This window comes from Callorhinus ursinus, unplaced genomic scaffold (assembly GCF_003265705.2).
Source record: "Callorhinus ursinus isolate GAN/ISIS: 27379988/994484 unplaced genomic scaffold, GSC_fseal_2.0 scaffold24, whole genome shotgun sequence".
Classification (NCBI taxonomy): domain Eukaryota; kingdom Metazoa; phylum Chordata; class Mammalia; order Carnivora; family Otariidae; genus Callorhinus; species Callorhinus ursinus.
In genome coordinates this window covers 10,286,188-10,311,803 of record NW_027397086.1, presented here as the reverse complement: position 1 = coordinate 10,311,803, position 25,616 = coordinate 10,286,188, and the positions used below count along the sequence as shown (strand labels likewise).

The following is a 25,616-nucleotide window of genomic DNA, read 5'->3' as shown; positions in this document are numbered from 1 at the left end:
AATAGGATGCAACAAATTCACATTTTGTGTTATATGTATACTCTCTATTAGTTTCCTAGGAATGCTGTAAGAAAGTACCACAATTTGGGTGAATTAAAAGAACAGAAATGTATTTGCCCAAAGTTCTGAAGACTAAATGTCTGAAAGTAAGGTTTGGCAGGACCCTGCTCTCCCTGAAGCCTATAGAAGGGAGAATCCTTCCTTGTCTTTTCTAGCTTCTGGTGGTGGACAACCATCCTTAGCATTCTTTGGCTTGCAGGCAGATCACTTTAATCTCTACCTCCATCTTCATACATGGCCTTCTCCTGTGTGTCTGTGACTTCACATAATTTTCCCTCTGTGCTGTGTCCAAATTTCCCTGTTCTAAGGATACCAGTCACTGGACTGGTACCCAAATGACCCCATCCTACTTGGATTACATCAGCAAAAACTATTTCAAAATAAGGTCACATTAGGAATCAGGGGTTAGGAATCCAACATTATCTTTTTTTGGGGACACAATTCAACTTACAACACACTTTCTGATTTCTCTTGTATAAAGACTAGGCACTAGATCAGTAGCTCCCATCCTGGGGTTCTCGGGATTTTAGGTGTTCCCAAAGTAATACACTTTGAAAATCTCCACCATGACACTTATTAGCTATTTTTTGATATATTACTAAAATATACTGAGCCTCAGTTTATGTACAAAATCAACCTTGTAGGACTTATGGACTAAATGAGATATGTCAAGCATTTTGCATTGGATTTGGCCCACAGTAAATGTCCAATAAGAGGAAGAGGCAGCATTTATGTTTTGAGTTAAACAGTTTAGGTTCAAATCTCGGCTCCACTTGCTGTGTGATCTTGTGCAAGTTCCTTAATTTTGCTGTACCTTGGCCTCATGTGTAAACAGGGTAATAACAGTATTTTATTCCTGGGAGAGGAAGGATAGCAACATAAGTTAATAGATGAAAAGCTATTTATTTATTTATTGGGGTAGGGGAGAAGCAGATGGAGAGGGACAAGCAGATTCCCCGCTGAGCAAAGAGCCTGACCAGGGGCTCAATCTCACAACCCTGAGATCACGAGCTGAGCCAAAATCAAGAGTTGGATGCTTAACCGCTGGAGCCACCCACGTGCCCCTGCAAAGCTTTTAGAACAATGCTTCACAAACATTTGTTTGCTATTATCTTCAAAATATAATCAAGTAACAGATCTGACTAGCCACCAGGAAGCCAGGTTAACATTCTAGCTTTGGAGTGTGCAATCCGGCAGAAATAGTAGCTACTATTAGTAATAATGATAAAGAATTTCATAATTTTCCCCTCTTGATTTCCAGGGTTTGGTCATAATGCCTTGTAGTTCCCCGAATGTTTCTTGTTTTCATATCTGAACCTCTGCTTTCCCTGCTACTTTCCGTTATTTTTCACTTGACTCTCTCCTACTGGTTCTTCAAGTTTCAGGTGTTTCCTTCTCTGGGAAGCCTTCCTTCAAGTCTAGGGTAGGTGTTTCCTGTTTTTCTCTATTATTGTACTTACTATACACTAATGTTCTATTTCTAGTTCTAATAGAAATTTGTTTCTCTTTTCCTCCACTATTAGTTGCTTGCTACCTGTGTGATTTTGAGATAAGCTACTTAATTTCTCTGAGCCTGGGTTTCTTCATCAGTGAAATACAGATGTAAAAATGTAAACGAGATGAACTTAGCACTTAGGAGAATGTCTAACACTTTTCCCAATGCCAAGCACACAATGAGCAGTCAATAGTGTTTACTGATTAAATGCAAAATAAGATAATTTGCAAATTTTATTTAATCTCAGAAAAAAGTCACGGGTGCAAAATCAGAATATGTAGGCCACACATAGGAGAGAGGGCAACTCTCTGAACTCGAATGTTAAATGAATAAAATCAACATTATGAATGAGATTTAAAAAGTCATCTTAGAGATAGAATGTTTCTCAGGCCAGGAAAGACTTGCCTATAACTTATTAGTGGTATTAGCTGTAGAGAAATGATCAGTATGGAAACAAACAAACAAAAACACCCACAGAACATTATCAGAGATGTTAGAAACGAGATGATTAATCTGGGACAAGAGAATTCAGGCACTTGAGAACCATTCTGTTACAGAGTGGGAAAGGTTTATCAACATCACCATGGCTTAAAAGAGATCTACCTCTGGATTCTGAATCACACTCTGATAACACTCTCATGCCAAAACCTCTGATTGGTGATTGGCATGCAGAGTGCTTTTCCAGTTACAAAGCAGGGCACTGGAAACAGGTGGGAACATTTTTTTTTTTTTTGGTCAATGAAAAGAAACTGCATCCTTTGTTAAATCAATGCGATGGCATCCTGGTTTATATATAGTGTCCTGCCATCCAACTCTGGTTATTAGGAGTCAGTGTCTCTCTCTGGTCAATTCAATTCTGATTCGATGGCTCTGAAAGATTAAAAGCGAAACCCTCAACAATGATGATCCACCAGTAAGTAAAACAAGAGTTTGGGGAATCTTTCTGCTCTAGCATGTTAGCACTCCTTCCAAACCACCACAGAGTAAAATTCAATGATAAACAACAAAAAAAGCAAAGAACACTAGAAACATTTTTAAAAGATTTATTGTCCATTTTCCAAAGGAATATAATGGTAACAAAAAACCCAAAGACACCTTATTAAAAGTATTTATTCTTAGTATGGAGAACATAATTTCAAGATTCCATATTGTTTTTCAAAGAATATTTATACCCAAGACTTTGAAAGTGGAATCAGAAAGGCGAAAAGGACCAAAACGGAAAAAAAAAAAATAGGTGGTAAAGAGAATTCAGAAACAATTTGTTTCCAATCTGTTTGAAGCAGAATTTTAAATAAGACAGTAAGTCCATGAAAATTACTGGGGGAACAAAAACACCATCTTCTTGGAAAGATTAAGGCAGTCAAAGGAATCTGAAAAACACTGGTGCAATTAAGACTAAGTTTGCCTGCTTTCCTGGTTCCACACTGTGTTTCCATGTAGAAACACCACAGATGTAGTGATATAATTACATTAGACAATCCATGATAATGCTGGGGGAAGGGAAGCTTCTCTTTTGTAAAATACAGGTGAAGTCAAATGCCTTAGCCTAAGTTTTGGTCAAAAGTGGTCTCGACTCTAGAAGAAATCATTCAGCTCCTTCCACAGCTGTTGTGGAAATAGGTTTCACATAGTATGGACCTTCACTCAGGTAAGTTCTGAGCCTCAAATAATTTGGGTTCCCAAAGATTTCTGCAATTGTCTTGGAATTGGCAAGTGCTTTCACCAGTTCATATTTAGCATCCTTTGAAGCTTTATCATGCTCCACAGACCGGTCCATCACATATTCCACAAACCCTGGACTATTAAACATAAGTTTCTGAGCCCAGGGTTGATTTGCGATGGCCTGAAATGGAAAGCAGAAAGATTATAACTCCTCTGAGCCTTAAGAAGTTAAATGTGTTACTCGGATAGCACAATCCTTAGAAAAAATTGGGCAACATGAACGTTAAAAATGTTACTTTTTGGGCCACCTGGGTAGCTTAGTCAATTAAGCGTCTGACTCTTGATTTCAGCTCAGGTCATGATCTCAGGGACCTGGGACTGAGCCCTATGGCAGGCTACACACTCAGCAGGGAGTCTACTTGAGATTCTCTCTCTCCCTCTGCCCCTCCCCCACTCACACTGTCTCTAAAATAAATAAAAATAAATCTTTAAAAAAATGATACTTTTGCCTAAATAAATTCCCTCCTGAAAATCTAACCTAAGAAAATAATCTAGGGGTGCCTGGATGGCTCAGTCAGTTAAGCATCTGACTCTTGATTTTGGCTCAGGTCATGACCTCAGGGTCATGAAATCGAGCCCAGTGCTGGTTTCTGTGCTCAGAGTGGAGTCTGCTTGTCCCTCTCCCTCTACTACTCCCCCCACTTGCTCTCTCTTTCCCTCTCTCTTGCAAATAAATAAATAAAATCTAAAAAAAAAAGAATCGGAATATTAAAAAGCTTTGTTTACAAAGATGTTTATCATAGTGTGAAAGTTATAACATAAATGTCTAATAGTGGGGGGGATAGGTAAGTAAATAATGGTATATAGGAAGAAAAAATTAAATAAACATTAAGAATAATGTTTATAGGGGCGCCTGGGTGGCTCAGGTGGTTAAGCGACTGCCTTCGGCTCAGGTCATGATCCTGGAGTCCCGGGATCGAGTCCCGCATCGGGCTCCCTGCTCAGCAGGGAGTCTGCTTCTCCCTCTGACCCTTCCCCCTCTCATGTGCTCTCTCTCCCTCCCTCTCATTCTCTCTCTCTCAAATAAATAAATAAAATCCTAAAAAAAAATAATTTTTATAAATAGGCAAATCTATATTAAAAAAGTAGATCCAAATTATATACATGGCATAATCACAACAGTGGAAAAATAAAAACTAGAGAAGAAAAGACTACCCTGAAGAAACTCTCATACATGTACACAAGATAGTATTTTTGAGAATGTTCATTGCAGTACCATTTGTAATAGAGAACTACTGAAATCTTCATTGATAGGAGAGTGATTCAACTGTGGCTATACAATGAAATAATGACCCTTTTTTTTTTTAAGATCTTATTTATTTATTTATTTATTTAGAGAGTGCAAGTGGGGGTGGGGCAGAGGGAGAGAGAGAATCTCAAGCAGACTCCACACTGACTACAGAGCTCAATCGGGGCTCAAACTCAGGACCCTAAGATCATGACCTGAGCTGAAATCAAGAGTCAGATGCTTAACTGACTGAGCCACCCAGGCACCCCTGAAATAAAGACTCTCTAATTGCCACTTTTAACATACACAAACCTTAGAAACATAATACTGAAGAGAAAAGAATGATATGAACAGCATGATACCATTCACAAAGTTTAAGTATATACAAAATACTGTTAATTTGTTTAAAGATACACACATATATAGTAAAAGTATAAAATCATGCATAGGCTTATAAACCCCGAATTCATGACAGTGATTACATCCAGAGAGGGAGGAAGGGGGGGGTTGGCAGAGAATGGAAAGTATTACTGATGTCTGAAATTTTCACTAAAGGGCGCCTGGGTGGCTCAGTTGGTTAAGCGTCTGCCTTTGGGTCAGGTCATGATCTCAGGGTCCTGGGATTGAGCCCCGCATCGGACTCCTTGCTCAGGGGGGAGTGTGCTTCTCCCTCTCCCTCTGCCCCTCCCCCTGCTTGTGCACTCTCTCACTCTCAAATAAATAAAATCTTAAAAAAAAAAAATTTCACCAAAAAAAAGGTAAATAAATACTAACGCTAACACTAAAAGGAAATACACAAAACAGGTCTGACTTTAAGTGATTTCAAAAATTTCTACTTCGCAATGTTTCCCAAATTTTAAAATAATGAATAAGCAGCTTTTACGAGAGCTGACACAGCTTAACTCAACCTTGTGGATTTAGGCAAAGCTTGCTGAAGACACACCTGAGCTAGTCCTTTAAGAATGAGTAAGAGGTTAACAAGCAAAGTTGGGGAACAGTGTTGAATGTAGAGGGCACATAAAGGTCCAGAGATGTGAAGCAAGCAGTTTGGTATTACTAGAGCACTGAGTGCCAGAAGGGGAATGGCAGGAAATAGGGCTCAGGAAGAAGTCTCGGGCTGGGTCAATAGAGGACTTGCTTGATGGCAGATAAGTAATCTGGAATTAATTCTGTGATCCCACAGAATCCTGTCCAAACCTCTGCCACAATACCTAATGCCTTTAACTGAAACAATCTGTTTACACATCTGTCTCCCTCATTAGTATACACTAATAGCACAGGGCAGAAGTGCACTACGCACTGGTATTTCCCAGGGCATGGCAGAGGTACGTGCTCATTCTACGTAGTCACATGCTGAACTAGCTCCCTCCCAGAAGGACCTGAGAAAACAAAGAAGATTCCTACCGTGAACACTTTTAAGGCAGCGCAGTGCAGTTCAGGGAAGGGTTGATTACTGATACCACGGAAGAGCTCCAGAGGATCCCGAGATAAAGAAGAAAACCAGGATTCTGTCATCCGCAGGAGGTCATCAGTCTGCTGCTCAGGCTACAGGGCAGAAAGGAAAAATCTCAAGCCTTTGGAAGTCAGGAATCCTGGGTCTGATGGCATGCTGTCTTTAGTTTGCTATGATCTCTGCTAAGTCTGGAGCACACTTTCCCAAACCCAGCTCAGACTTCCCCAGTTGTTTTCTGTTTTCCTGATGGGGTTGATTAGGGAAGTGCTAGGGTCCTCTCTCTCCAGTTCTAACCTGGATGACTCCACTTTAACTTAAAAAATGTCACTAGTAAGGGTTATCTTCTTTTACTAAAAGTTGAGTAACATTTATATTAAGTTAACCAGTATTATGTTGACTTATACAGATTTATTCTCCCAAACATATCCCACTGTCCTTCATTAATTTTCCAATTTACTTACCAGTATATAAAAAATAGATGAAATAGAATCCAAACACCTAATTTTGAGCTCTGTCGAGGCATTCTTTGCTTGATATCCTATTTTCGTGAGCAAGCGTTCAAAGCGAGTTCCTTTGAAGGATAACAAAATATTTTTTATTGTGGTAAAATTAATATAAAATTTAACATTTTAACCATTTTTAAGTATAGAGCTTAGTACATCCATTTTGTTGTGCAACCATCATCACTATCCATCTCCAGAACGTCTTCATCATCTCAAACCAAAGCTCTGTATTCATTAAACAGTAACTCCCCATTTTCCCCACCCTCATCCCCTGATAACCAGTATTTTACTTTCTGTCTCTATGTATTTGACTAAGTACCTCACATAAGTGGAATCATATAATACTTGTCCTTTTGAGTCTGGCTTATTGCACTTAGCATAATGTCTTCAAGGTCCCTACATGTTATAGCATGTATGAGAATTTCATTCCTTTTTTTGTTCTGACTGGACCATGCCCAGTGTGGAGCCCAATGTGGAGCTTGAACTTATGACCCTGAGATCAAGACCTGAGCTGAGATCAAGAGCCGGACACTTAACCAACTGAGCCATCCAGGCGCCCCTCATTCCTTTTTAAGATTGGATATTTCATGGTATTGTATACACCACATTTTGTTTATCCATTTGTCCATCAATGAACATTTTGGATTGTTTCTATCTTCTTGGCTATTACGAATAATGCTGTTATGAATATAGGTGTACAAATACCTTTTGAGTCCCTTCTTTCAATTCCCTCGGGTGTGTATCTAGAAGTGTATTTGCTGGATCATATAGTAATTCTCTGTATAATTTTTTTAAAAAGATTTTATTTATTTATTTTAGACAGAGAGTGCACATACAAGCCAGGGGAAAGAGCAGCGGAGGCGGAGGGCAAAAGAATCTCAAGCAGACTCCATGCTGAGTGTGGAGCCCAACGTGGGACTCAATCTCAGGATCTTGAGATCATGATCCGAGCTGAAATCAAGAGTCAGTCAGTCACTCAACCAACTGAGCCACCCAGTCGCCCCTCTATGTACAATTTTTTGAGGAACCAACCACCATAATGTTTTCCACAGCAGCTGTACCATTTTACATTCCCACTAAATATGTGCCAGGGTCTCAATTTCCCTACATCCTTGTCAACATTTGTTATTTTCTGTTTTTGTTGTCTTTTTTTGTCATAATAGCCATCCTAATGGGTATGAAGTGAACAATGAGATTTTTTTAAAATTATGCTTTTATATACTATGACCTCTACCAACCTAAACCAACACAAAAATGAAACATGTAGTTGGAGACCAAGTGACAGGCCTAAAACACACATTCGTATGTAATACAGCACATATATAAGACAAACTGCAGAGGATTTGGAATCAAAGGACCTGGATCTGAGTACAAGATGCCCCACCATCTGTGTGATCTTAAAAATTCTCTTAACTTCTCTGAGTTTCAGCTACCTTATCTATAAAATGAGAATGCCATAGTATGTTCTTTGCTGGACCATAAAAGGATTACATGTCATAGGTAAAAGCACTTAGAAAAGTATATATAAGTAGGATACCAGTTGTGATACACAATAGCATACTAATTTTCAATTCAAGATATACTTCATAAAGGTTTTAATAGTGCCCATATTAGTTTTTGTATAGAATTCAGAGTGCTTTAAGATACTCATGGATGTGCTGTAAAAGCATCATTCTTAACATAAATTTGTAACAAATTTTTGTTTTCTTCCAGGACATTACAAATATAAAACAAATGTGTGTTTTCATTAAATATTCACTATCCCAAGAAACAGTTGTTTATCCTTTTTATGAATATATGAGGGAAACAGGGCCTACAGTAATGAAGTAAGGATATGAAGTTCAAAAAGCTAAGTCAGTGTTGGAACTGGGACATGAATCCAGGTCTTTCTGACTCTAGTCCATGGTCTCTGGACCATGAATACTATTAAGGAAGGTGTAGAGGGGACACAGTCCTTGGTCTAGCCAAGTAAAAACATAAATAAACAAAAATTCAGTAATAATTATGAGACTTTCTAGGGATGAGTCCAAGGTCACAGTAGAAAGACAGCCGTCTGTAAGAGTAGTTTCTATAATGTAGTTAATGCACCAACAAATGAGCTTACATATTGAATCCTTGTCAAAAATGAAGATATCCCTAAAGAAAGCCAAAATAAGTCATACCAACCTGTTTTTTGTAAAACTTGTTTTCCTTCAACATTGGATCCCAGGATTCCAATTGTGTCCACTGCTACACCAATCATGGTGGGGTCCTGACTTTCTGTCATTTCAAAGACTTTTTCCACAAAGACAGGATAACGCTCACAGATTTGTTGAGGACTATCCATGATAGCCAGGTTTCCAAAAAACTTCACAAATCCTAAATATATTTACAAAAACATACATTAATAGAGGAGGAAGGCCACATAAATTGTGGGCCCTATGTTTTCATAGGGACGGTAATAAACTACCGGCCAGGAAGGGGAGAATGGTTATAGTACTACACTCAGTTGCCTGGCATTCAGACAGCCCATAAGGAGATACCGAAGGACCTGTGATGTGTGGTCCTGAGAACAGAAACCCCAGGGTATCAATGGAGGTGGATTCAAATACTGAAGCACTGTCATATGCAAGAGGAAGAGTAAAGAACAAGGACCACTGGATACAAATTATAGGAAAGCAAGTCTGGAGTGATTGTAAGGAAGAAATTTTTTTTTTTTTTTTTTTTTTAAAGTAAGCTCCATGCCTAATGTGGGGCTTGAACTCATGATCCTGAGATCAAGAGTCACATGTTCAATACAGACTGAGCCAGCCAGGTGCCCCAAGAAATTTTTACACAGAGATGTTCATCGATGAAGTAAGCTAGGCTACCTAAGGAAGGAATACATTTCCAATTTCAGCAAGTGCTCAAGAAAAAGTAATTAGCCATGTCCTAGAACAGCATGGCTGGAGTAGATCCTGTATTAAAGATTCCAAGAGAGATTTGTTGAATCTGTGAAATATACTGTAAATGTCATTAGTAGTATTTTTACTTATGTTGCTTTGACTAAGGTTTCAAGGAAACTATCCTAATGCTCTAAACAGCAATGGTATTTCCAGAAAATCAGAATCAATAAGGCGTGGCTCCCATGGCAATACAGTCCACCTCATTAAGGGGCTGTGGGTATCATCTAAAGAGAATCTGCTCTAAAGAAAATAATCCCTGGGACACTTGGGTGGCTCAGTCATTAAGCGTCTGCCTTCGGCTCAGGTCATGATCCCAGGGTCCTGGGATCGAGCCCTGCATCGGGCTCCCTCCTTGGGCGGAAGCCCGCTTCTCCCTCTCCCACTCCCCCTGCTTGTGTTCCTGCTCTCGCTGTTGTCTCTCTCTGTCAAATAAATAAATAAAATCTTAAAAAAAAAAAAAAAAAAGAAAGAAAATAATCCCTGGCCTCTCCCATCAGAAAGAACGCAGAAAAAACATATACCATCATTTTCACAGAAATCAGTATTTCTTACCTGGCAAATAGAAGCTAGAGAAAGGGTCTGAATCTGCCCCAACAATTATATTAGAAATCTGATCAATTACTCCTTCTTGAGCAAGGTACTGTCTTCCATGATGAGTATATGCCAGTGATGTCACCATTTCTATACAGGTGGCTCTGAAATGCCAAGATTTTGCATGTGGTTAACATAGTTTATAAACTGCTTTCATAGGCTATCTTACTTAATTCTTTTAATCTGAAAGTTCAGTAACCCCGGCTCTACTTTTCAGATGAGGACACAAGGATGAGAAAATTGCAGTGATTTGTTCAGAATCACATTGTTATTACAAGGTAGAGTTTAGACTTAAATTCTGACCTTCTGACTTGAGGCCCATTACTATTTCCACCATGACAGGGCTGCTTCCTAAAGAATTTTTTTTAATTTTTATTTTGAAATGTCACACATATACAAGAGTATAAGAGATCAGTGCATATGTCCCCATGTACCCATAATCCTAATTGCATAGCCATCATGATTTTGCCTTACATAAGATTTTTGACAAGATTTTGCTTTTCATCTTTTTTCCTCCATTTTTGCTGAATTATTTTAAAGCAAATTCTAGTCTAGCCATTTATCCCTGCATACTTCAGTATGCATCTCTAAAAAACATGAATATTTCCTCACACAACTATAATGTCATTTCCACATATTTTAAAAATTGATAAAAATTCTTGGCATCAGGGACCTTTGGCTCCACTGGGCTGGTTGGCTTTTACTATTGCAGTGGTGACGCCTTCATCCTGTCTTTCTCAGACTCTTAACATCTGGAGGTCTTCTTACTCCTCTCAGCTCTTCCATCTAGATCCATAAGCCTGGGCCTTTCTTACAATCTCGCTCTTTTTTTTTTTTTTCCCATCTACCTTCAACTCACCAACATGAGCGCAGATCCAGCTCTGCCCCAATGCCTGCCTGGCCCCAAAGCACCCAGTTCTAGGAACTCTTCTCCAATGCCTGAGATTTATGGGCCTGAAGAAAATTATGCGTCCCTGCAAATGTCATCTGCTGAGACACCCCACGCAGAGACCATCTCTCTTCTTCCTTCCTCCATGATCTGCTTGTTCAGGACAGCCCCGACTCCTCCACCAGTCCCAGGGTAAAACTACCACCCACTTCTGGAGAGGAGAGAACAGTGAGGAAGGAAGATATGGCCCAGGGCAAGAAACAGAAGATCAGGACCGTGTTCTCTCAGACCCAACTCTATGTCCTCAACGATTGATTTCAGAGACAGAAATACCTCAGTCTCCAGCAGATGCAAGAACTTTTCAACATTCTGAACTTTAGCTATAAGCAGGTGAAGACCTGGTTCCAGAACCAGAGGAGGAAATGTAAGAGGTGGCAGAAAAACCATTGGCCAAAGGAGAGCAAGAGTGTGACTCAGAACAGCACAGCAACCACAGAATACCCAGGCTTCTATTCCTACCACCAGAGATACCTGAGGAACACTTCTGGAAACCTTCCAATATGGAGCAACCAGACCTGGAATAACCCGAATTGGAGCAACCAGATCTGGGAACAGCCAGTCTTGGAGCAACTCCTGGAACGGCCAGTCTTGGAGCAACCATTCCTGGACCAGTCAGACCTGGTGCCCCCAAGCCCCCAACAATCAGCTCCAGGAATCCCTGCAGCGCAGATCCAATTCCAGCAAAATTCCATCAGCGATTTGGAGTTCATCTTAGAAACTTCTGGGGAAAGCCATAGTGTAATACAACAATCTGCTAAGTATTTTAGTACCCAGCAAATAATGGCTTTGTTCCCAAATTACTCTGTGAACGTACAGCCTGAAGATGTGTGACGATGAGTATATTATTCGATCTCAATTTGGGCGGTGGCTGTATTACTTCTCCTAGGCTTTGTCTTTTAGGGTCCTATATATCTCTGCCTCAATATTCTCTTTCCCATTATTCTTATTGTGTCCACTGAGGAGGTACCATTGGAGTCAAAGAGGCTTCAGTAGCATTGGCTGCTATGGACAACATGATAAAAGGTGTTTCTGGCTATAGATAACTAGATACAATCCTAATGTGGATATCTTTAGGCTCTAGAATCTCACCTCAAGAATAGGAAGTGAAGATACAAAGACGTGTGATGAAGGATAATTTGTATTTTCTGAGATTGTGAGGCTTTTCTTGTTAATAACCTCAACTGTTAACGGTGAAGGGTTAAGCTATAATGTGCTTCATTGATTTCCTCTGTCCCTTGTGATGTTTTACTAGAACTGTTAATTTGTTCATTATTCTAGTATTTGTAGAAAGATGTTTTGTATTTTAATGTATCATGATAATAGTACCAGTTTGGCTGATTGGTTTATAGGTTTAAGTACAAATAAATAAAATAACCACTTAAAAAAAAAATTCTTGGTATCAGGGCGACTGGGTGGCTCAGTCAGTTAAGCAGCTGACTTGATTCCAGCTCAGGTCATGATCTCAGCATCCTGGTTACTAAGTCCCAAAGCTGTTTCCTGGACCTCCAAAAAAAGACGTTTTAAGAGCTCTCTCAGCCAACATACCTGACCAGCACATCCTCCCCAGTCAACTCTCTGAGGAGCTGGGTTACCAATCCACTGGTGGTACAGTAGGTTAAAGATTCTGGTGACACAGAAGAAATCTCCACAATTAACTGAAAGAAAAAAACAGAAAAAGCAAAAAGGTCAAAACAGCCCCAAATCTGTTAAATCTCATTTTTTTAATAGTTATTTAGATTTTTATAACCAAACAGGTTCTCTCGTCCTTTCTCAATTCTTTCAATGACAAGATGAAATGAAACCTCTTCTAACATAAGGAAGAATACTCTTTAAAGTTCCCTGGCCCAAGGCTTTTAATACTACTTCTTTTTTTTAATTAATTTTTTTAATTATGTTCAGTTAGCTGCTGTATAGTACATCATTAGTTTTTGATGTAGTGTTCAATGATTCATTAGTTGCATATAACACCCCGTGCTCATCATAACACGTGCCCTCCTTAGTACCCATCACCCTGTTACCCCATTCCCCCACCCCCCTCCCTTCCGAAACCCTCAGTTTGTTTCTCGGGGTCCATAGTCTCTCATGGTTCATCTCCCTCTCTGATTTCTCCCCCTTCAGATTTCCCTCCCTTCCCCTATGGTCCTCAGTGCTATTTGCTTATGGTCCACATATGAGTGAAACCATACAATTGTCTTTCTCTGCTTGACTTACTTCACTTAGCACCCCTCCAGTTCCATCCATGTCGATGCAAATGGTGGGTATTTATCCTTTCTGATGGCTGAGTAATATTCCATTGTATGTATGAACCACATCTTCTTTATCCATTCATTTGTTGAAGGGCATCTCGGCTCCCTCCACAGTTTGGCTATTGTGGACATTGCTGCTATGAACACTGGGTGCAGGTGCCCCTTCTTTTCACTACATCTGTATCTTTGGGGTAAATACCTAGTAGTACATTTGCTGGGTTGTAGGGAAGCTCTATTTTTAACATCTTGAGGAATCTCCATACTGCTTTCCAGAGTGGCTGTACCAGCTTGCATTCCCACCAACAGTGTAAGAGGGTTCCCCTTTCTCAACATCCTTGCCAACACTTGTTTCCCGTCTTGTTAATTTTTGCCATTCTAACTGGTGTAAGGTTGTATCTCATTGTAGTTTTGATTTGTATTTCCCTGATGGCTAGTGATGTTGAGCATTTTTTCATGTGTTAGATCTCAGTTTAAATTAAACACAGGACTAGGCACTTAATATAACTGAATTTTTAAAAAAATCCATTATTTGTCTCCATAAGTAGAAAAACTTCATTGAACATGTAAGAATTACTTTGGCACGGAAATACTCCATTCTATCTGATTGTACTTGTGCCATTTTTTTTTTTAAGAAATCATCAATCAGGGTACAAAAGTCTAAATCAGCAAAAAAATGGTTAAAAATCATTCATTCATTCATACATTCTATCAGTCATTCACTTAGTCACTCCACAAAGCTGTCCTGAGGGCTTACGGAGATATAGGACATTGAAGGATTTTAAGCACAGGAATGACAGAACCAGATTTGAATATTTAAAAGATCATCCTGACCGCATCCAAAAATAGACTAGTGGTATCAAAAATGGATGAGCAGAGACCAGTCTGGATGCAAATAGAACAGTCCAGGTGAGAGATACTGGTAGCTTAGACTAGGGTAGTGGTGGCTATATCAAGGAAGAGAAATGCATGGTTTAAGTAAAACTGACACCATATGGACCTAATGGATATGTGGCAGGGAGAACAAGGCCTCACAGAGAATGAGCTCAAGGTCTAATACGCAACCATGCTGACTATGATACAGGGCCAGTGTGTTGCTATTTTTGACTGGAGCATGGGCTGGGTAAGGAAGCTTAGGAATTTGGTTTGAGCATGAGTGTGAGGGGCCTAGAATACATAGGTCTAAAGGGGGAACAGTGAGTAAGCTGTTGGACATGAGGGTCTGAGCTCAGAAGAGAGGTCTGGGTTGGAGGTGTATGGAGTCATCCCATATAGACGGGAACTGAAATCATAAGATGAATAAAATTGCCTAGAAATGAATATACAGTGCGAACAGGGTTTGGGAATTCACCTTCATGAACTCCAACAATTAAAAGTTCAATAGAAGATAATGAGCCAGGACACTGAGAAGAAATAGCTAGAGAGGTGGAAGGGAAACCAGGATAGCATGGTATTAAGACATGCAAAGTAAGAAAGTGTTGTGAACAGGGAATTAGACTGTCAACGGTTCCATTTTGTATATGCAGCCTATTAACTGTATGGCCTGGGTCAGCTACTCTATCAATAGTGAGGTTAATGATGATCATGTATAGGGTTTACCATAAAAACTGAAGACAATATATGTGGAGATTTAGCACAATGGTAAGTACAAAGTGGGTGCAAATGAGAGTCATTTCTTCATCTTACTACTATAATTATTTCAAAGTCTAGTTTTAACATTATCTCCTTTATTATAGTACTTTATGTAGTGCACTGTAAATATTTTTTATATGACTGTCCCACATACTAGGCTGGGAGTTCACCCCCACATCCCCAGCATCTAATATAGGGCCTAACACAGGGCCTAACACACTCAATGAATACATGGTAAACAAGCCATCTTGCCTTCCAGTGTAAGCTCCATTGCATTCTGAATTGTAGGCATCAGAAAGTGTGCGGGGTGCCTGGGTGGCTCAGTCATTAAGTGTCTGCCTTCGGCTCAGGTCGTGATCCCAGGGTCCTGGGATCGAGCCTCACATCCTGCTCCCTGCTCTGCGGGAAGCCTGCTTCTCCCTCTCCCACTCCCCCTGCTTGTGTTCCCTCTCTCGCTGTGTCTCTCTCTGTCAAATAAATAAATAAAATCTTTCAAAAAAAAAAAAAAAAAGAAAGTGTGCTTTTAGGGGCACCTGGCTGGCTCAGTTGGTTGAGTGTCCGACTCTTGATTTCGGCTCAAGTCATGATCTCAGGGTCATGAGATCGAGCCCTGCGTTGGGCTCCATGCTGAGCATGGAGACTGCTTAAGATCTTCTTTTCCTCTCCCTCTGCCCTTCCCCCTGCACTCCTGCACTTTCTCTCTCTCTCAAAAAAAAAAAAAAAGGCATGCTTTTAGTCTTACCTCATACACTCTGTATCGAACAATGTCATTTGTTTTCATTACCCTTTTCAAATCATCCAGCAGATTGCTTTCAAATAAAGCCTCCAGTCCAGCTTGGGTTAGTGATATTCTTGACAGGGACTTAATGGCCTTATAAGGAAAGGAAATACCTCTTAAATCATAAAAATGCAAAATATTAATATTTACTTCATGAGATTGATGTGAAATCAGTATGTGGAATGCATCTTGCACAATGAGCATTCACTGTGTTTTAGGTATCATTATTTAAAACTGAAAAAGATACATAGTATTGCCACTAGAAAACACATGATGTAAATTTTGTTTCTTATCAAGCAACCTAATATAAGCTCCATGATGGATAATTTACATATGTGTATTCTAGAAAACAGGAAGGGTTTACTGGTATTTATTTGACAGCATTTATTTATCTGATATCATCTATATGAGGTTACCAATTCAACTATACAAATCATCCATCCTAAACTTGCACCTCTCAATCCAGAAGGCCTTCTTTTGTTTTTTAGGATACTCTGTGTATTTAAGCTGATGGTTCTAGGTGACTCACCGCTTTAGCTACAGACAGATTGTCTCCACCAATACAATAAACAATCTGTTTTAGTAATTCAGCATTATTTAGAATCTCAGTAACAGCATCAGAATTTTCAACAATTCTTCCGACCTGAAATAAAAAAGCAATCAGAAACTCCCTTAGTGTGCATTTATCTTAGGAGTTACTGATTACAGCTATAAGACAAGCCATTAAAAATTCCAAATGACCCAAATTCATTAAAGCTGAAACACTCATGGTATAGTCACATTATTGAAAAGAAAGAAAAAAATTAACAGTAAAGAATTGACACTTCAGTGAGAGAAGACAATACAAATTCTAGTTCTATCAATTTTTAGCTACACTGACCTTGGGCAAATTAACTAACTTCTTTGAACCTAATTTCTTATCTGTTAAATGAGAATACTATACTTAACTGCAGGATAGTTATGATGATTGAAGGAGACTAAACAGGAAAAGTACCTACTATGGTGTCTAGCACATAAATGGTCAGAGAATCAATCAATACTTTCTCCTTTTCTGTTGAATTAATACTTCCAGAGGAGAGAAGGAAAAACAGTACTTGAATGCCTACTAAGTAACTAACTGCTTAACAAACAGCTTAACAAAATAATCCTCAGCAGCAGCTCTTCACCCAAATAGTAGAGTATTTTGGTTACTAGGGTTATAAGAGTTACTGTCTCAATTTCTTGGTTTAGTGACCTTTACAATAGTACTTTTTTCATGCCACTATAATAAGAACTAATATGGCAATTACTTTCTCTAGACAAGGAGCTCCTTGAAGGAAAGAAATAGGCTTTATTTATCTTGGTAGCTCTAACAGTATATGGTATAATGCCTGGCATGTAAAAGGAATTCAGTCAGTATTTGATGAATGAATATTTCAGACAATACTTATTAGAACTCCTTACTTTAGCTTGGATCCTCCTGGTTATAGTTAGCTATGCACACTAGAATAGACTAGATACTTCCTAGGCACAGAGAGAGATTCTGTTTTCTTTATCTCTCTATCTTTGGCACCCAACACAGAGCCTGGTCCAGAGCAGGTGGTCACTAAATGTCAGTTCCCTTATTATGTGCTAGTAAAATTTCATACCTGGGATAGAGTGAGAATTTTTACGGAATCATCAGGGTGAGTCAGTCCCCTCTGAAGGTCAGCCCCAAGGTTCCGGGCCATGTGAACTGGCTCCACAGCTTGGAGCAATCTCTCCAGAATTGATACACACAAAGTGATCTGTTCCCTAAAGGAGACATCATAGATCTCATTAGTTTGTGTCCTGCCAGGTACGTAGTAACAACCTATTAATATCTGAAGCCTGGCTCAATGAGGATCTTCTCCACACAGAATTCCCTTTAAAATACTAACTTTGGGGGCGCATGGGCGGCTCCGTTGGTTAAATATCTGCTTTTGGCTCAGGTCATGATCCCTGGGTCCTGGGATCAAGCCCCGTCCCCATGGCGGGCTCCCTGCTGGGGGGAGCCTGCTTCTCCCTCTCCCCGCTGCTCGTGCTCTCTCTCTCTTGCTATCTCTCTCCCTCTCTCTCAAAAAATAAATAAAATCTTAAAAAAAATACTAACTTCTACTAATTTACTAAACATTTTACTAAGTACCCATTATGTGCCATGCCTGTGCTGGGGCTACAAAGAAGGCTAATTCTCTAGCCTCAATGAGCTCGGTCTAAAGGAAAATATGGAAGGACAGAAAGGCAACTATAATCAGGTGGATAAATGTTAGAGGTTAGGATTATGAAGCTATGGGAGCTCAAAAAAGAACACAGGGATCAGGAAGCCCTCCCAGAGGGGGTAATAGCTCAGCTAAATTTTAAGAAAAAGTGGGGATTATCTAGGAGGACAAAGGTGTTCCAGGTAGGACACATGAAGGGGAACAGAGGAATGAGGCAGTGTTATACATTCAAGGAAGTACAAGGAGCTCCATTTCACTGGGGTAAGAATGGGAGAGAACTGGGGAGAAGGTAAAAGGGGGGTATGAATGGGGAGCAATAAAAAAGGAAAGATGCACAGAAGCCAGATTCTGATGGGTCTTTTTTGTCATGCTACAGAATTCAGACTTTTTCCAGAAGGCAATGGCAAGCCATGAAGTGGTTTTAAGCAGAAAGTAACATGATGAGATCTGACTTGAGGAAGTCACTCTGCATCAGTTAGAGAAAGCATTTTTCAGTTAGAAGGCCGGTGATGAGGGAGTGAAACGGGGGAGTAGTAAGGAGGGATGGAGAAGAGGGAAAAGATTCAGGAGCAATTAAAGAGGTAAATTAATCAGAACTGGATACAGTTGTTGTGGATACAGAAGATGTTTTAAGAATAATTTCCTTTTCTCTTTTGGGCAGTACAAGTAAACAGCCCAGGCACTCATATACTGTTAATAGGAGCATACAATTAAACTGATACAACTTTTCTAAAAGTTGATTAAGCAATACATAGCAAAAGCCTTAAAAATGAACGTAACTTTTTTAACTTAGGGATTCCACTTTGTATAACTGCACCTAAGAGAATGATTAAGAATGTTTATTATACCCAAGATAACTGAAACCATATGTCCACACAGAATTTGTATGTGGATGTTCATAGCAATAGAAACAACCCAAATGTCCATCAATTAATGAATGGATAAACACAAACCAGTTTTATCCACCCAATGGAATATTATACAACATGGATGAAATGTGGAAATATGCTAAGTGAAAGAAGCCAGACATAAAAAGCTTCCTTTTGATGATGATTCCATTTATATGAATGTCCAGAACAGACAAATCTATAGAGACAGAAAGCAAATTCCTGGTTGTCAGGGGCTAGGGGAGGGACAGATAGGAGGAAGGCGGAGGAAGGACTGTGAATGGATATGGATTTCTTTTCCTTTTTAAAAAAATTGTGACTGGATACACCATGGAATTTACCATTTTAACCATTTTTTAAATGTACAGTTCTTTGCATTAAAGTTCATTCACATTGCTGTGCAGCCATCACCATCAACCATCTCTAGAACTTTTTCATCTTCTCAAATGGAAAACTCTGTTATCTATTTTTTAAAGATTCATTTATTTATTTGCTAGAGAGAGAGAGTATGAGAGAGCATGGGCAGGGGGTAGGGGCAGAGGGAGAAGCAGACTCCCCGCTGAGCAAGGAGCCCAGCACGGGGCTGGATCCTAGGACACCAGGATCATGACCTGAGCTGAAGGCAGACACCCAACTGAGCCACCCAGGCGCCCCAAACTCTGTATCTGTTAAACAGTAACTTCCTATTCTCCCCTCCCCTGAACCCCTAGCAACCACCATTCTACTTTCTCTCTCTCTAAATGTGACTACCCTTGGTGCCTCATCTAATTGGAATCATACAATATTGTCCTTTGTGACTGGCTTAGTTCACTTAGAATGTTGTCTCCAAGTTTCCTCCATGTTGTAGCATGTGTTAGAAGTTCCTTTCTTTTTTATTTATTTATTTATTTATTTATTTATTTATTTGACAGAGAGAGAGAGAGAGAGAGACAGCGAGAGCAGGAACACAAGCAGGGGGAGTGGGAGAGGGAGAAGCAGGCCTCCTGCGGAGCAAGGAGCCCGATGTGGGACTCGATCCCAGGACCCTGAGATCATGACCCGAGCCGAAGGCAGACGCCCAACGACTGAGCCACCCAGGCGCCCAGAAGTTCCTTTCTTTTTAAGGCTGAATAATACTCCATTGGATGTATATACCACACTTTATCTATTCATCTGCTGGTAGATACTTGAATTGCTTTGTTATTGTAATTTCAATTTGCATTTCCCTAATGACTAATAATGTTGAGTATCTTTTCATGTGCTTATTTGCCAACCTTGTGTCTTCTTGTTCAAATATTTTGCCCATTTTTAAATTGGATACTTCTCTTGTTTCTGAATTTTGAAAGCTCTTTATATATTCTGAATACAAGTCCTTTATCAGATATACTCTTTGCAAAGATTTTTCTCCATTTGTGACTTGCCTTTTTATTCTCTTAACTGTGGCCTTTGAAGAGCAGAGTATTTAATTTTGATGAAGTCCAATTTATCAATTTTCCTTCTATGGATCACGCTTTTGGTGTCACACCAAAGAAATCTTTGTTCAACCCAAGGTCATAAAAATTCTCTCCCAGGTTTTCTTCTAGAAGTTTTATAGTTTTAGGTTTTATATTTAGGCCTATAATCTCTCATACACTGTTGGTGGGAATGTAAAATGGTACAATTACTTTGGAAAACAGTTAGACGGTTTCTTAAAAAGTTAAATACACACCCGTCATATGATCTAGCCATTTCACTCCTAGGTATTAACTCAAAGAGAAAAGAATATGTCTATGTAAAGACTTGTACACAAATGTTCATAGCAGTATTATTTGTAATAGAGTCAAACTGAAGACAGCTCAAATGTTCACCAGCAGGTAAACCGAAAACAAATGTGGTACATCTATACAAGGGACTACTACTTAGCAACAAAAAGGAATGAAGTATTCATCTACACCACATGGAAAAATTTAAAATAATTATGATGAGTGAAAGAAACTAGAGTACATATTGTGGGATTCCATTTATATAAAACTCTTTTAAAAAAAAAGGCAAACTTATCTGTAGTGATCAGTGGTTGCCTGGCTGAGGTGGAAAGGGATTACAAAGAAGCACAAGGAAACTTCTGGGGGTAAGAGATATCTTTGCTATCTTGACTGTGGTGATGGTTCCATGGGTGTATACATATGTCAATATGTCAATACCTGTCAAATTGTGTAGTTTTTTTTAAAGATTTTATTTATTTACTTGACACAGAGAGAGAGCAAGAGAGCACAAGCAGGAGGAGTGGCAGAGTGAGAAGCAGGCTCCCTGCTGAGCAAGGAGCCAGATGCAGGGCTCAATCCCAGGTCCTGAGATCATGACCTGAGCTGAAGGCAGACGCTCAACCAACTGAGCCACCCAGGCGCCCCTCAAATTGTTTATTTTATTATGTGCAGTTTATTTTATGCAAACCACATTTCAATAAGGCTATTTTTTTTTAAAAAGCAGCCATAGGTTAAACTGTATAGTGCATAAATTTCAGATCACATGTGGCTCTTTATAGTAAAAAAGCCAAAGAGTTAATAATTTACAATCAATCTCCATATTGTAAAGCAATAATCTTAGGACTCACTTTCTATCACAAAAACTGCTGTCAAGATTCTAGATTTTCATCTATTAGATCAGATTCTGAACCAATATATAGCAACCTGGTTTTGCCGGGATAATAGAAATATCTAGAGACTGCCAGTCTACTATCTGCAGAATTATTATTCTCACAAATTGCAACTGGTATCTCTTATGTACCCAGTTCTGAATTACCCTGTTTTTAAATTTCCATTAAAACTGTTTCCTAGAGCACTGCTCCTTCATTAGGCAAAACACATCCCCGATGCACCTTATTCTTCAAACTCCCATTCATTTCAGTTCCTACTGTATCTCTGGTGTTAATTTAGGTTATGACTTTTGAAATTTTCTTCATCCCTGATATAAAGTGGTTGGACTAGGTGGCCTCTTTAAAATTTATGAGTCTAATCTTCTATTTGGCATATATTGTACTATGTGCTACACCCTAAGAGGGATGCAGAGATGAACAAAATATGTCCCCTGCGTTCAAAGGATTTTCAAACCAGAAGCAAACACATAAAGAACTATAATATAATGCAACAGTGTCAAGTATCATTAACAGAAATAATGATAATGTCTCTTAGGAGATCTGAGGATCAGTCCCTTGAAACTGGAGTGGCCAAGTGAGACTTTCTGGAGGTGACAGCACTTTACCTGGGCTTTCAAGAATGGAAAGAATTTGGAGAGAGGGAGGGCATTTCAGTTAGAAGGGCCGGCATGAACAAAGTTACGAAAGTGCCAAGTCATGCTCAAGGGAAAGTAAATGTGCCACGTGGTAGCTGGAGCAGATGAAGTATTTGTGGAGGAGTGGAGGGAAAAGATGAGGCTGGAAAAGTAGGATGGAAATATACTGTAAGGGCCCAAATGCCAGAAAAAGAAGTCATGATTTCATAGTGTAGACAATGGGAAACCATGGCAAAGATCTGAGACAAATGACCCAAGAAGTTAACTGGTTGCTCTGTGGGAAGAGCGTGCTGGACAAAGAAGCTTAAAAGTAGTGAGTCAGACTAATAGCAAGTTACCCAGCAAGAGGGAGAAAATGAGGGCCTGAATTAAAGAGGACAGAAAAGAGATATTTCATAGGCAGAACCGGATAATGTTAACTAATGGGTTTAATGAAGCAGAACATGTATAAAAAAGGGAGGAATCTCAGAAGGATAGAGCCAAGAAAGCCCCCTGAAATCACCCAGTGTCGATCCAGTGATTTTTTTTTTTTTTACCGTTTCAAGTAGAAGGATCACTTTTACATTTCTGGATCACAAACGTGTACAATTAGGAGCTCCAGTGGCGCAATCGGTTAGCGCGCAGTACTTATACAAAGTGCTTTTTAATCAAACAGTACAGATGTGCATAAAATGAAAAAAGTTGCCATCCTAAGTCCCACTTCTGTATTAACAGTTTCTGCTGTACCTTTCAGATATTCTCAGTGTTCTACTAGTCTGTGTAGTGGGGAGGGGGGACGGCGATTGAATCCTTAAAAACATTACACATAATGGAATCATAAACTACAATTTCCCTTTTTCATTCAACAACATATATTAGAGATTTTTCCATGTCCACATATACGGATCTACCTCAATTCTTCTGCTAGCTGCACAGGGCTACACAGTAATGTATCATAATTTATTTCCAACCCCTTTTAGCGGATATTTAGGTTGTTTCTAGTTTTTTGCTGTCACCTTCTGTCATGCAGCCTTCTCTCTATACAGGACATTTTGAGTGCGCGCATACCTGCCTGTTCCATGCCTACGGATCAAAAGATACGTGAATTTTAAAATGTGGGTGGACCTTGTCAAATTACCAGGATAGGACCCCTTCTCAAGAGGAAAGAAAGGCACGAACCCGTACACATGACTGCGGAGCCTCCTTCTAGGTGGGCAGCCTCGCCTTCCCTCTCCAATTCCTGTTTCAAGGATGAAGGCAGTGAGGCCGGACGACGGCCAGGATCACACAACTCGGAGGCTGGACCGAGCGCCGCGTCTGGCCCCGCGACCCAGGGTCCCTCCCGCTAAAGTGTCAGCGACTTCTTCACCCTCCCTGCGACTGGGGAGAACCCTTCCCCTCCTCCCAGCCACCCTCGTCTCCATGCTTGGGGTCGTCTCACCGATGGTTCTCGTTGAGCAGGGAGAAGAGCGGGCCGAGGCGCAGTTCGGCCGCTAACTCGCGGAGCTCGCTGAGCGGCACAGTCTGCAGCACCGAGTGAAGCGCGCGCAGCTCCTCCAGCGGCGCTTCCAGTCGCGACACTTCTCTCAGCAGCGCCAGCGCCTGGGCCGCCATCGCGCTCCTCCCGCCCCGGCTGGCGGCTCCGCGGGATCCCGGCTCCTGGCTCCGGGCGACCCGCTCCGAGCCTCGCGAGATCTGCGGGGCGAGGCCTCCCTGCCCGGGGTTTCGGCCGGGACTGCGAGCTGCCCCGGCCGCACCAATAGCAATGTGGGGGCCGGCGGGCCGCGCGCGCGCTCGGGGGCCGCCAAGCCTCGCGAGACGGGGGCCGTCAAGGGGCTGGGCCAACTGTCGCCGGTGTTTGCGGGGTCGCGGCCGGGCGTCATCGCGGGCGCCGCTCGGGGGGTCGCGGAGGCCGACTTTCCGGTCGGCTTGCGTATTTCCCTCAGAGAGCGAAGGCGCGTCAGATGCCCGGCAAGCGGAGTGGTGACAATGAGGACCCACAGAAGGTTAAACGGCCTCGCGGGCGGCCGCCCGGGCCCAAAGCCAGGCTGTCGGCTGCGGCGAGGGCGGCGGTGGTGGAGGCCGCCGCGGCTTGGGCAGCGGCCGAGGCCACCCCAGGCGGCGCGGAGGCTATGGGCATCCTGCTTCCGGGCCAGACACGCGTCAAGAGGAGGCGGAGGGTCATGCCTCTGGAGGACAAGATGAAAATTCTCGAGAAGCTGGAAGAAGGCGTGAGTAACACCGACGTGGGGCGCCTGTTTGGCGTCCACGAGTCAACCGTGCGCACCATTAAGAAAAACGAGAAGGCCATCAGGGCCAGCATGGAGAGTGTTTCGCCGGTGTGCTCCAAGGTGCTGTGCGTTCCCCGTGATGTAAACATCGAGAAGATGGAGACCGAGTTAACCTTCTGGGTGGAGGACCAGACCATAGGGGGGCGGCCTCTGACGCTGAAAGCCATCTGCAGCCAGGCCAAGCGCATTTACAAGCAGCTGGTCGAAACCACTGGGAACGGCAACCCGGATAAGTTCCATGCGAGCAAGGGATGGTTTGAGAAGTTTAGGAACCGCTACAGTCTGCGAAATTCGAGGCTGATGGGGGAGGAAGAACCCCTGAATGCCCAGTCGGCACCCAAGTATTCCAAACAAGTCCAGAGACTCATCAGAGCCAGAGGCTACGTGCCCCAGCAGGTCTTCAACGCCGAGGAGGTGAGCCTGTTTTGGAAGTGCATGCCTTCACGTACTTTTAGGGAAAAAGACAAAAACCCCGAACGCTTAGAGGAAGCTAAAGACAGGATAGCCCTCATTTTTTGTGCCAACGCCGCCGGTGACAAAATGATAAAACCCTTGCTGCTTTATAAAGACCCCAACCCCACTTGTCTTTTGGAAAAAGATAAAAACCGCCTTCCCGTGTTCTGGCGATCACACCCTAAAGTATCATTAACCGCTGCCCTCTTTTTGGATTGGTTTCATAATTGTTTTATCCATCAGGCCCGGAGTTATTTAATAGAAAAAAATCTTGAGTTCAGAGTGTTGCTAATTCTGGACAGAGGTCCCAATCACCCAGACTCATTATTCTTTGCTCATCCTAATGTTGATATTGTGTTCCTCCCTCTGGAAGGCGCTAGCTATCTTCAGCCCTTGGACCAGGGTGTAATTGAAGCATTCAGGAGGTATTACACCAAGCATATGTTTGACCACTTTGCTGACTGTATTGAAAAAAACCCTTGCCTTACTTTGAAAGAAACATGGCAGCAATACAACATTGCTGATGCTTTGGTAGTGATAAAAGAGGCAATGGATGATATAAAACCAGCTGCCCTTAATAAAGCCTGGTGGAAACTTTGGGAAGATGTTGTGAATGATTATGCATGTTTCCCAAGAGCTAATGAAGAAGTTGCAAAAATCGTAGAGTCTGCAAAACGGATGGACTTTAAATTCCTTGACATCGAAGAGGGTGAAATTAATGAGCTGCTCAAGTTTCAGGCTTTGGCCATAACTGAGAGAGAGTCTGTATCAGTAAATACGGAAGAAGACAAGTCCCCGGAACCAGAGGTAAAGATGAATTTAAGGAAATTGAATGCTGTCTTACGCCAGGCCTCAGACCTCATTGATGCTGCAATTGATATGGATCCTTTCCTGGACCGAAGTTTGGCCTTTAAAAAAGACTTCAATAAATTGTTATATACCTATAAAGAGGTGCAAAAGAACCTT

General features: G+C 41.1%; 1 protein-coding gene and 1 pseudogene across 3 annotated transcripts; one reads left to right on the top strand and one right to left on the bottom strand.

Moving 5' to 3' along the window:
- Nucleotides 1-2,584: 2,584 nt before the first annotated feature.
- On the bottom strand, nt 2,585-23,654 carry PSMD5 (proteasome 26S subunit, non-ATPase 5). 3 transcript variants are annotated; one of them, XM_073905822.1, is made up of 11 exons: nt 23,348-23,487; nt 20,082-20,292; nt 17,207-17,351; nt 16,108-16,221; nt 15,543-15,671; nt 12,471-12,580; nt 9,938-10,080; nt 8,628-8,819; nt 6,420-6,529; nt 5,910-6,050; nt 2,585-3,398 (listed from the first exon to the last, which is right to left on the bottom strand). In XM_073905822.1, the coding sequence occupies exons 3-11, from the start codon at nt 17,285-17,287 to the stop codon at nt 3,141-3,143; spliced, it is 1,278 nt and encodes a 425-aa protein (XP_073761923.1). In that variant the 5' UTR covers nt 17,288-17,351; nt 20,082-20,292; nt 23,348-23,487; the 3' UTR covers nt 2,585-3,140. The 3 variants fall into 3 exon arrangements, with proteins under 3 accessions (XP_073761923.1, XP_025744093.1, XP_073761922.1); XM_025888308.2 differs by lacking the exon at nt 20,082-20,292 and having other exon boundaries at nt 23,348-23,653; XM_073905821.1 differs by lacking the exons at nt 16,108-16,221; nt 20,082-20,292 and having other exon boundaries at nt 23,348-23,654.
- Nucleotides 10,840-11,756, top strand: LOC112836499 (homeobox protein NANOG pseudogene; annotated as a pseudogene).
- Nucleotides 23,655-25,616: the final 1,962 nt, after the last annotated feature.

What these genes read in the sequence shown, in the direction of transcription:
- PSMD5 (XM_025888308.2), bottom strand. Translation starts at nt 23,520, where the DNA reads ATGGCGGCCCAGGCGCTGGCGCTGCTGAGAGAAGTGTCGCGACTGGAA. An exon ending in ATCTGTCTGTAGCTAAAGCG is followed by an intron (nt 15,672 to 16,107) that starts GTGAGTCACCTA and finishes TTTCCTTATAAG; the next exon opens with GCCATTAAGTCCCTGTCAAG. An exon ending in GGGGAGGATGTGCTGGTCAG is followed by an intron (nt 10,081 to 12,470) that starts GTATGTTGGCTG and finishes TTGGCATTTCAG; the next exon opens with AGCCACCTGTATAGAAATGG.